We start from the raw sequence: 12,625 nt of genomic DNA, 5'->3' as shown, positions 1-12,625 counted from the left end.
CCCAGCCTCTGTTGCTATCCCAAACCCCCTTAAGGTCCCCCTGCACTCTGCAATCCCTCATAAATCACAGCCATGCTGTGAGGCTGTGTTTACATCTGTAGTGTCAGTCTCAGCTGCTCCCCCGCCTCCTGCACAGCTCCTGTCCCTGCCCCCGTCCCTTCCCTCCAATCAGCAGGGAGGGAAGGGCTGCAGGCGGGGACTGGAGTTCTGCAGGAGGCGGGGAGAGCAGCAGACTGACACTATAGAGATAAACACAGCCAGCTCTGACAAGCTGTTTGTCAGCAGCCTGGCTGTGATTTATGAGGGATTGCAGAGTGCAGGGGGACCTTAGGGGGGTTTAGGATAGCAACAGAGGCTGGGCTGTATAGGCAGATCCAGCCTCTGTATGCAGATAATATTCTTCAAACCCATCTTGGGTTCTCTTAAGGCCTAGCTGCAGTAAGGTGAAAAGTATGGCAACTTGTTTTCTACTGGAGCCGATGGTCTCACAAGCAGGACTATGTCTCCATCATTGGGCCAATCACTGTGCTTGCTGCTACTCAGCGAGTGTAGTGATTGGCACAACAACAGAGCCATGGTCCCGCCTACCAGATCATCGGCTCCAGGAGAAACTCAAGTTGCTGCACTTCTTCCCCATAGGCTGAAGATCGGGGACACAGCAGCATGGAGCTGGGGGGATGAAGATGCTTAGAGGTACATCGCAAGACACGGGGAACAGTGCAACATGGAGATAGGAGGAGGATTCAGGGGGACATCGGAGGACACTGGGGACACCAGGAGGACATAGTTATTTATTTGTACATTTATACACAGTTATTCGTACATTTCAGTGTTCTCCCCAGAAATTTTTCCCAGCCGGGTGGCATGAAAAAGTAGCCGGGTGGGACGAGACGAGAGAATGCAGAGGCGGAGCTTCTCTGCACTACTCTGCTTACAGTATAATAAAATAAATAACACATCTTTGAGTTCTACTGATGTCTGTAATATTATGGACTTTCACGCTAAACCCTTCTTACTAGTGACTGTTGGAAGTCCGTATTTATCAGTACTTGGTTTTTCTTTCCCTCATTTTTTTTTTTTATTACAACTTACACAATAAGCGCAGTACGACAAGGAAAGAAAAAAACGTTCTTCTACATTTAGTTCTGGAGACGTGCAGCGTCTGGCCTCTCTGATGATTGCCACATCTCATGGTTTGTGCGTCGGGTTCTCGATAACGAGGGTGTGTTTTTGTGCAATCCTAACTCTCTCTGTGACCCTGATTATTATTTCCAGGCTGTCAGTTAGGGGTGGGGCTTATCCATGGTGTTAGTTTAGCCTTCAGTGCGACAGCTCGGCGGATCCAGTTAGCTGTTCACACCAGACCCCAGAACAGTCCGATTCACAGAATGGGCACATCAACAAATCCTATGTTAGAGGAACTATAACCCAGTACTGAGCTTCATTCCAATCAGTAGCTGATACCCCCTTTACCACAAGAGGTCTCTTCCTTTTCTGGAATACAGTACATCATCAGTGAGGTCTGTATGGCTGATATTGTGGTGAAATCCCTCCCACAGTGTGATGTCATGACCATGGTCCTCATAGTTTCCTGTCTGTGAACCCCATTGCATTGTGGGAAATAACAGCTTTTTTCCATCTGCCAAGCAAGCAGCATCTCCCTCTGTGGATAGAACTCTCAGTAACGGACATTCCGTACAGATCACCTGGCAGAGCTAAGGAGGTCACCACCAGTGATACATTTCAGTGTGTAAATCGGGGAGAGGAAAGATTTTACAGTGGACAACCACTGACTAAATCATCTATAAGGGATCAGACACACTGAGTGCTTTTCTGAGCGCTTTTTAAAAATCGCTCCCGCTCACTTTAATTAAAATCGCGGCAACAATCGGCGCAATTGCGTATGCGTAAAAACTTGCGGGATTTCTACATCGCTTTTAATAGCTATTTTTAAATGCGCTAATCAATTGCAAGCTCTCAGAAAAGCGCTTATCGTGTGTCTGATATTGTACAACATGGGCAGGTTTATTCATTGTTTTTTTTTACTACAGTTCCTCCTTTAAGCATAGAATCCATTTGAACTTGTTGGCGTGTCCATTCTGTCTATCTATTGATGAAACGCAAAGTCAGCGGCCTTTTCTCTGCCGCCTTATAGCATGAGCAACAGCAGTGTCCACAAGGCCTGCCATCTACTCTTCCTGTGGGGCTGCCTCAGGCTCCAGGAGCTACATTTTAAAACTGTATTTTCAGCTGCTTGGGAGCTGGTGCCGGTACCATACATGCCCATACTGGGATAATCACCATGTGCTCTCCTTTCATATAAGCAGGCCCATTAGAATTACCTTACAGTGGACCTGAACTCTTGCACAGGACAGGAGGAAAACTGAGAGAAATGCACCGTGGATGTATTTAGAGAGTTTAGCCTGTCTATTTCTCCCTCATCTGTGAGTAATAACTAGTGTTATTTGCTCTCTGCTCTGTTAGCTCAGAAATATCCTCTGCCAAAGCAGAGCAGCTCATTTATAAACACTGGATGTTAACCCTATGTCTGCTTCCATGAAAGCAGGAAGTAGACACACTGCAGATGTATTTCAGGATTTGTATCAGCTGTAACAATGACATGTTTTTCTTTAAATGTTATTATGCTGTTGCTTATCTCTTAGAGCAGAGAGGAAGTTCTGAGTTCAGGTCCTCTATCGGCACTCTCTTGTAATCGCAGTCACTCGTCTCCTTCCTTATGGCATGGGACGGCTCCATTAACCCTTCATGGTTGTGGGATTTCAGCTCTGGTGTAAAGGGCAACTGAAGTGAGAAGAATATGGAGGCTGCCATATTCATTTCCTGTTAAACAATGCCAGTTGCCTGGTAACCCTGCTAGTCTATTTTGTCTGCAGTAGTGTCTGAATCGCACTAGAAACAAGGATGCAGCCAATCTGTCAGATCTGATGATAATGTCAGAAACACCTGATCTGCTGCATGCTGGTTTCAGGACCTGTGGACAGATAATCAGCAGGACTGCTAGACAACTGGCATTGCTTAAAGCGGACCCAAACCCCAAAAAATGTTTAATTCAAAATATTGATTTGCAGCACTTTGACACATACAAAGATAAATAAACACTCCTTCTTCAAGCCTATGAGCATTTCAGTGCATGCTTTTCACCCTTCTCTTTCCATAACTAGGGTTATACAGGTGGCAGCCATTTCTTCTGAGCTTAGTAGGAGGTTTTAGATCATGGGTGTGTTTGTCAACAGCTACCCTCCCTCACAGGGGCGTCGTCTATGTGACATCTCACACAAGCTGAGATCACCTCCCCTGTGACATCATCAGTAGCAGCCTGTGTTTTTGTTTTTTATCTCCTCCACCCGTCCGGCGGATTCTGTCCCGATGTTGTCTGATGACGCTGCCTGTTAATTTGCGCATGCGATTTGCGCTGCCCCGCATGCGCAGTAGGAGACTGTGCGGCCACAGTTCCTATTTCATAATGCTGCTGATGGTAACATAATAAATATCTCCGCTTCCACACATCCTACACTCCTCAAATTTTCAGGGTAGGTAGAAGATCCCCCGAACGACCTCTATACCAAATTGCAGCCCCCGAGCCCCACTGGTTCCCGAGATAGGTTTCTCTAATCTATCTCGGGAAACAGTGGGGCTCGGGGGCTGCAATTTGGTATAGAGGTCGTTCGGGGGATCTTCTACCTACCCTGAAAATTTGAGGAGTGTAGGATGTGTGGAAGCGGAGATATTATGTTACCATCAGCAGCATGCGCGCTACTCAGTGTGGAAGGGAGCTTCCGGGCAGCGCAATCAGACATTACACCGGCAGTATGAAAGGAAGGGAGGGGTTCCTCCAATAAATGTAAAACATTTTATATTTGTCATCATGCAGCTGAAAAAAGGCTGCTATTTATTATTCTAATTTAGAAAATAGATTTCTGAAATCTTGTATTTTTAATTTGGGGCCACTTTAAAAGGAAATAAATATGGCAGCCTCCATAGCCCTCTTGCTTCATTTGTCCTTTAAGATGCAGTAATAGAAGCATAAGAATCTCGGCCCATCGGTGACCCCATGCGCACATCTCCTCCGCCGCGGTGTGAAAACCTCCTCTCGCGCCGTGTCAATCATTCATGGTTCGGGCTGCTGGAACACATGTTCTCTTATGCTGCAAGATAAACATTAATTAATCATTTTATTCGCCATGAATTAATCAGAAAGTATCAGAGAACACATGTAAGCCATCAGCCTCGCGTAAAATGTTACAGCGGACCTCTGCGAACTGACGATAATCTATTCCGTGCGTCGGGGCTTATCGCAGATTTATATTTACACTCCTTTCAGTGTTCTCCCCAGGCTTTTAGCCAGGTGCTCCACCCGGCTGGTTTTGGTGAGCACCCGGCTTTCATCGGCTCACCTCCTCCTCTGCTGTAAGCAGAGAAGCACCAGCTTTGCATTCTCTCCTCTCGCCCCACCCGGCTACTTTTTCATGCCACCCGGCTGGAAAAAAAATGTCTGGGGAGAACACTGCGCTAATCAAGGACACGCCCAGGAAACTTGCCCGAAGGGGGTTTTGGAAGCGGGCACACAGGCCACTTAACTAAGATTTTTGGACTTGGGAGCGATGAATCTCTGAAAATGAAGCTCATTTAAAGAGGACCTGTAGTGAAAATTAGTAACGATTAAAATTGCTTATTTTTTTTTACAATATTCATTTATAGATGATTTAGTCAGTGATTGCCCATTGTAAAAATTTTCCTCTCCCTGATTTACATTCTGAAATTCATCACAGGCCACAAAATCTTTAGTCCTGTCAGGTGCAGCTCTGAGGAATGTTTGCTTCTGAGAAATACAAAACCAGTGAAAATAATAGCTGGCCTCCCAGAATGCTTTGGGGGAGAATTCCGCATATCTAAACAGCCTAGGCTGTGACATCACTGAAGGGTGGGGCTACATAGCAATATACAGCAATATATAGCCGACCACACTAGAGGACCCTCCTGTCCTCTAGCTTGGTCACCTCCTCTCAATCCCGCATCCAGGACTTCTCACGAGCGTCACCTCTTCTATGGAACTCTCTCCCCCAGCCTGTCCATCATGCTCCGAGCCTGGAAACCTTCAAACATTCTCTCAAAACACAGCTGTTCAGACAAGCCTACAATTTTCTATAGGTAGGATTGGAGGCTCACTGCCTCGTCTACTTACCCCTGTGTCTCCACCCCACTACCCTCTAGAGCAGGCATGGGCAAACTTGGCCCTTTCAGCTGTTAAGGAACTACAAGTCCCACAATGCATTGCAGGAGTCTGACAGCCACAGTCATGACTCATGAAGGCAAATGCATTGTGGGTTTTGTAGTTACTTAACAGATGTAGGGCCCATGCCTGCTCTAGAGTGTAAACTCACAAGGGCAGGGACCTCCACCTAGTGTTTCTTATTCTGCAGTAAGTTATCATATGAACATGGACCCGTATTGGGGATGTCTCACTCCACACATCAGCATTGTATGTATTTATATTGCTGGATGTCCGGATTATACAGAGTTCTGAGCGTCTCGTGTATCTATGCTCCCCGCTATTTGTTTTGTACTCTGTACAGCGCTACGGAAGATGTTGGAGCCATATAAATAATAATAATAATGTAGGTAATGTGAACCTACATAGCTGTCTATGAGGTTCAGCGCCTGTCAGAAAGCACGTCTGTTTGTTAGAAGATTGCTGTGATCGGACATCAGTCTTTTTTTTCACAAATTTTCACAAATAAAGTCACTTTTACCATTAAAAGGCAGCTAAGACATCCAAGAAGTGACAGTAAGCTCGACTTGCTATGTTTTGTAGCCATAGCAACAATCTCGTTTTGTTTAGACTGCAGGAACACCCACCTTGCTGTGTAGGAATATTAAGCTGCACAAAGCAGGAGCCTTTGTTGCTCATGTTGGAACACCCGCACTAATCCAATGACATGCAGCTATACCTCTGCACCATCTTTTCTGAAAAACTTTGCAGTGACTGCTTTTTATTTGATATTTATTTTTCCATGGACATGAGATATATTTTTCTGGTAATTCCTCTGAGCTGAATAGATTGGAATTTATTAGAGACGAAAGTAGATTTTTCCCTTTAATCCTCACTGCGACACCAGATGAGGGCGGACGTTTCATGCTCTTGTCCTTCTTTGGGGAATTTATGGGCCTCAAGAGATTGCTGGGAAATGATTTTATTGCCTGAATATTGTTTAGTTTGCTTGTTATTGTCACATATATAGACTAATAATCTTTCTTTTTATGTTTAATACTGACCTATTTAAACTTGGCAAGTCGATCGCTGATTTATAGTTAGTACAAAAAAAGAGGAAACCATGTTTGGTCGTAAAGGACAACTGAAGTGAGAGGGGTATGGAGGCTGCCATATTTATTTCCTGTTTAAAGTGGACCTGAACTCTTGCACAGGACAGAAAGGAGAGACGTAGAGAAATGCATCCTGTATGTATTTAGAGAGTTTAGCCTGTTTAATTTCCCCCTCATTTGTGTCTGATCACTAGTTTGTAATTTGATCCTTCCCTGTGTCACATGACTGCCATGGCAGAGATGGGAGATAAGCCCATTTGAAAGCACAGGCTGTAAACAATATGTCTGCTTTCATGAAAGCAGGAAGTAGAAACAGTGCAGATTTAGTTTAGGATTTGTATCAGCTGTAACAAAGAAATGTTTTTTGTTTAAAGGTTATTATGCTGTTGCTTATCTTTTACAGCAGAGAAGAGTTCTGAGTTCAGGTCCACTTTAAAAGGGAATAAATATGGCAGCATCTACGTATCTCTTGCTACAGTTGTCCTTTTAAATACAAAAGTCTGTCTCTCTAACCTATAATTGTTGCAGCTAAAGGCAGTGAAATGTTGTCTTTTCTTGATAGTGTGAAGCTTGCTGGAAAACCCAGTAATTACACATAGCTCAGAGACTTCTGCTGTTTACCTTATTATTTCACCCCCCCCCCCCCCCTTCCTATTCCCTCTAGTACCTCCCATTTCCTCTTCTTCCCCACCCCTAGGAGGGTGATAGCAGGGAACATCCCAGCAAGGCCTGCCCCTTCCTGTCTGAAATTTGACTTTAGAGAAAAGTCAGATTCTTTAAATAGTGAATACAGGGGGGCTGGGGGGGATGAGAGAAGCAATGGACGACGCACAGGGGTATGTGTATCCGGCATCAACACATCTCTGTGCTCATCCTATGTAGCTTTGTCTCGGGTCAGGTGTTCTTTAACAATCCACAATGATTTGTACATTGCACATGGGTACTTTTTGTAGTAAATATACTGAATAGATCTGGTACGCTGCATCCTGAGATAGCTGTCCAGACTCCTTCCATTGTCCCATCATCCCCAAGTCACAAGGTAGTCAGAAAGGGGCTTGGGGGAGCACACCCCATTCCACTGCTTATATTCACTATATATGTAATCCACTCTACAGCAAAGTCTTCTAAGAATCTGCTGAGCTGCGTTCCTGGTCACAGAGTGTACATATCTGAAGCATCGGAAAAGGCGGAGAGACTTAAAGCTGTTTGCTAGCTGGGAAGCACCTACTCCAGATCTTTGCTATCTAGAGGAATCTCTGGGTCACATGGCTGAATTTTCCAAAAGGAATTCTCTGGAGTAGCTGCATCAAATGTGAAAATTGTGAGTTAATGACCTATTAATCTTAACTAACAATGAAAGATCTGTGAGGATGATCTAGAGCAGTGTTGCCCAACCCTGTTCTCAAGCCCCACCAACAGTGCATGTTTTGTGAAAATCCACAGAGGTAGTTACCGTAATCCGCTCTGCTGAAACACTCATTATCTCTCCTGTGCATGTTTGTGGTTTCCTGCAAAACATGTACTGTTGGTGGGCCTTGAGGACAGAGTTGGGGAGCTCTGGTCTAGAGGTCCAGGGAGTTTGGGAGGATCCAGAAGTCTTCTGACCTCTGCGGAGATTTTGCAGCTGTGATTTTTGGGTCACCAAGATAGAATTGGGTTATTGGAAAGATCTGGGTCTGTGCACCATAAAGAGCTGAGAATAGTGCAGCAGGCCTTCCGATTCACCAAAGATTGTTTCTTCCTTGCAGACATCATGGCTGACAAACATGAAATCAAGGCCGTCGAAGATGATACCGAAGACGAGACTGACCTGAACTACAGAGCCCCAGAGAAGAAGAGCCTGCAGGAGATCCAGGAGATGGACAAGGATGACGAGAGCTTGATGAAGTACAAGCAGGCCTTGCTTGGCCAGTTACCGGCCACCATGGGTAAGTCCAGTAATGCCGACACTGCTTCTTTGTGTATGTATCGTTTTGTGAAAGTGATCTACGATCTGTGGAACCAGATGGAATCAGAGAGGCCAAAGCCTCCAACATGGGGGTAGGTTGGTTTAACGGCAATTGCGAAAGAATCTGAATTCTAGGCTTATTTTTACTCTTGATTTGACTTTCAACTTAAAGTGGGATTGTCCGCCATAAAATCAAATTCCATTTACCTCTGTGTTTATTATATAGTCTACAACCTGACCTTGCATTACAAGCAATCCAATATAATCATAAATGTGTTTGTTGTAATAAATCTTATCTCAGTCAGCCTGGCTCTATATTTGGTACATTGCTGGGGAGATGGAAGCTTGTTATCTCCCCTCCCACAATCCTGATCCTCACTGATTGGCTGAGGGCAGTTCAGTGTGACAGCAAGCGGAGAAGGGAAATACACCTCACCGCTCTGCAGACGCTGCTGAAATACGATCTATGCTGTGCTCACATGTGTTTACAAAGCAAGCTAGATATGACAGTGCAGTTTCTAGGAGGGGAAAAAAAAGTAAGGGAGTAAATGGCATCAGGATTGGTTTCAGCCAGAGGCAGCAAAGATGGAAAATGCCAGAATCAGTTTTCTCATTATTTACTATATAAGATTCACTGAAATGAAAACATGGCCAGTACAATGCATATGCAAGTAGAACAAGTATTTATTTACTTATGTGTGTTTTTTTTCGTTTTGTTTTTTTTCCTGGGATAGTATGGCTGTCCCTGCTGTTTTAAAAAAGCCTTGATGAATCATTGTAGTCCATATATAATGTAATGCCAGAAAGTTTATAACTTCGTACGGTAATTATCTTGCTGAACTTTGCATTGTTTGTGGTAGAAGGCTTTGCAGTTCCTTTTAGTCCCTCACATAAAAATGCCACAGTGTTCTCTGAATCAAGCTGATCCATTAATCGTTAAGGTTCCCTCTTCAGGATTAGTCCACCTGTACCAGCATGCAAGCAGACAATTCTTGCATACAATTTGAAATTTACACTGGGAGCAACTGGGGTTATAAACCTTTAAATAAAGGGAACCCATACATATATGCATCTAACCAGCCGTTCAAGGAGCTACAAGCTCTCTTGGGGTTGTTTGGAACAGCCGAATTCCAATTTTGTCGAAATTTGTCGATCCGCAGGCAAATACCAAATCTCATGTTCCAAAGGCATTTTCTATAGACGTCATTGTGGTCAGTGGTTCTGCTGATGTGAAAATTAGCTTCGGGAACAAGAATTTTCAGCAAACACTGAGTTAATATACTGGCTAGGAAAGTAAAAATTGGCTTCTGAAAAAATAATTTTCGACAAATAATGACACCAACAAGATGACTGCCGAGGAGTGGCAGAACAAGCGGTTTTCCCACATGGATCAGGGGACCAGTGCAGGAGATACCCTGGACTCGTTCTTCCACTTTAGTGTGGCCATCGGGGATCAGGGAATCCCCGGAAGCCATTTTGTTGACATTACTATGGGCCAAAAATTACAGAAGCCAATTGTCACTTTTCTAGCTATTGTGTTAACACCCTGTTTGCTGAAAACTCTTGCCGAATCCAATTTTCCCATTGACAGAACAGAGCATGGTACTCGAAACAACGTATTTTCCGATTTTCATGATTTTACTCTGAACGGCTAAATTCTGATGCCAAACTCGGAAATGTTGCGATTCCAAGAGCTCATTCCATCACACTTTTTGGAGGATGAGCGAAAACTCTACATTCTACTAGGAGAAGAAGAATCCACAGTGACAATCGCTGTACACTATGTCACACAGACTGAGGAGGAATCCACAGTGACAATCACTGCACATTATGTCACAGCATGCCACAGACTGAGAGGAGCATTAAGGAACTATAAACCTAAAAATGTCCATGAACTGCTACCCCACCCTGTCCCATGTCCACCATTCCCCCCTGCTTTGGCAATGCCTGTATGAAGCTTGGTCATGCCAATAAAGCTATATTTTTGTTTTGATTTGATCTAATGCAAATTAATAGTAACTCTTACACTCAAAACTTGCACTTTCAACAACAACACAGCAAAAAAAAAAAAAAAACCTGCCAAATAAAATAGAGGATCTGAGTTCTCAAAAACTCCTCAGTTTATGAAACCTCTGACTCTGGTACCCAAAATTGCTCCGACTCCTCGACTCCTACTCCTTAGTCTATTACTTACCAGGGCTGAGGAGTTGGTACAAAAAGCATCCAACTCACTCTTCAGTTTATAAAACCACCAACTCCGACTCCAGGTACCCAAAAATTGCTCTGACTCCGACTCCACAGCCCTGCCTCCTTTTCCCCTCTGTATGTTCTGTGTAGGGTGAGCACAGCTAACTTGTTTGTCTGACCCACTAAAGAACTCTTCCATGAGAGTCTCCATAAAATGGTAAAGAAGGTTAGGAAGGGACTCCTGATTTTCATGGAAGATCTAAGTTCAAAGGACTGTCATGAAAATGAAGGCCTAGAACACATAACAGGGTTAATAGAGCTCGGAGAACAATACAAAAATGGAGAACTGTTTACAGGTCTCTCTTCCCGCCACAGCTGGATGACAGGAGGCACGTTCTTTCCACATAAGAATGGTCTTAAAATCCCTTGGCACTCTTGGGAACGAGAATGGGAGATAAACATGTCGCCTCGAGTCTGAAGTTGAGAAGATTCCTCAACGACGTCAGAAATGAATGTAGAACAGATGTAGGTAACCATCCCCATCTGATGTTGGCTAACGCTTGTCTAAAGATTGAGAAAACTAGTGGAAATTTAGTCAGAAAAGCGACAATGTCAGGTGGGGGAAAAAATGGCAAAAATGTTCAAACTGAGTTGGACTCTGGCTTTTCCCCAGATAAGCCCAGAACGGAGTACTGAATCACTTCGTAATGGTGTGAAGTGTTCCTTTCTACAGAGTAGTAAAGAAGTGCTCAGTTTTTGGACTGAGTCCTCTTCAGAAAGATTGGGGTGTATTCATTAAATTCATAAACCCAGATAAAAAAAAAAATATTCTTGCATAATCCACATTTCTTTCTGGACACGATGGGGAACAAAATAGAGGTTTGACCAGCAGAGTGGCGCACACACTTGGTGGGGATTCTATTTCCCTTATGGTATCAGAGGATTCAGCATACTCTAGTCTACAACTGATTTTATGTGTATTCCGTGTGCCTCCGAAGAAGCGGCTTCTCACCGTGAAACGCGCATTAGGCCGTTCTGCTTGTCAGACCTGTATTTTGTTCCACATCTTGTCCAGAAAGAAATGTGGAATGTGCAAGAACAAAGTGGTACTTATTTAATTGATTATTTACAGTGTCCCATTTTTTTTTATATATTTTTTTTAGTAAGTATCTAACTTTTTCTCATCTCACCGGTTTGCCTTAAGACCAGTGAAGAATAAAAAAAGCTTAGATTTCTTAAGTAGATAATACTGTTTTTAAGAAGATTAGGTAATATAACTCCTGATGTGCTAAAGGTGAACTGAAAGACCTCCGTTCAAATCTTGGAATCTCTGTATGAAAAGATTTGGAATACAGAGAAATCGCCTGTGGAACAGAAGAAAGGGCTGATTGTTCGGATACCTAAAAAATGAAATATGACAGATTGAAACTATTGAAGAGCAGACGCTACTCTTTCTTTACTAAGTAAGGTCCTCTCCGGGGTCATTGTAAATCATATAAAAATTCAAAAAGAACCCGGATTTTGGAAAGAAAATGTGGATATGATAAATCTATTTTCCGTAATACTGTGAACAAAGTAGTGGATGGAAGAATGGATCTTCTCTTTAGCCTCTCTGAAAATGCCTTTGACTCTGTAAACAGGAGATATTGAAAGGAATATTATCTCATAATCATACTCCGAAGTATCATTAAAAAAAAAACGTTTGAAGGCTGAGTATCAAGTTTCATATGAAGGAAAACTCAGTAATCCATTCACTGTAAACTCAGCGGAACCGCACTGCTGAATTCTCTCACCAACATTATTTCTGCTGCCATCTATTTTGAAATGTGGTAAGCGGAATAAAGAGGACTGGAATGGGGGTTGAATGACAGACTTCAAGAGACTGAGCTGGCAGATTATGATTTTTTATTTATAAAGCGCCTTCATATTCTGTGGCACTGTACAAACTAAGAAACAAACATGGGGTACATAATACAGACAAATGGTATACACCAATAAACAACCTACAGAGTTGGTGACAAAATACTGAATTGATACAAAATACGGAATTGGTAAGGACAAAGTGGCAAAAGTAACATGATGAATAAAATGTATGATTTCCAAGACACAAAATGATGACATTTGTTTGTTACCACTTTGAGGATTTGT

The 12,625-nt window shown here is 43.2% G+C and overlaps 1 protein-coding gene across 3 annotated transcripts in view; it reads left to right on the top strand.

Moving 5' to 3' along the window:
• Positions 1 to 12,625, top strand: part of LOC137525371 (rho GDP-dissociation inhibitor 1-like) — a 139,294-nt gene that overhangs the window by 87,577 nt on the left and 39,092 nt on the right. For all 3 annotated transcript variants that reach the window (XM_068246432.1, XM_068246433.1, XM_068246431.1), the window contains exon 2: positions 8,091 to 8,270. In XM_068246432.1, coding sequence (XP_068102533.1) covers positions 8,096 to 8,270 — 175 coding nt within the window. In that variant the 5' untranslated portion in view covers positions 8,091 to 8,095. The remainder of the gene's footprint in view (positions 1 to 8,090; positions 8,271 to 12,625) is intronic.

Source organism: Hyperolius riggenbachi, chromosome 7, assembly GCF_040937935.1.
Source record: "Hyperolius riggenbachi isolate aHypRig1 chromosome 7, aHypRig1.pri, whole genome shotgun sequence".
Classification (NCBI taxonomy): domain Eukaryota; kingdom Metazoa; phylum Chordata; class Amphibia; order Anura; family Hyperoliidae; genus Hyperolius; species Hyperolius riggenbachi.
Note: the sequence above shows the minus strand (reverse complement) of the source record. Positions and strands in the feature narration are given on the sequence as shown.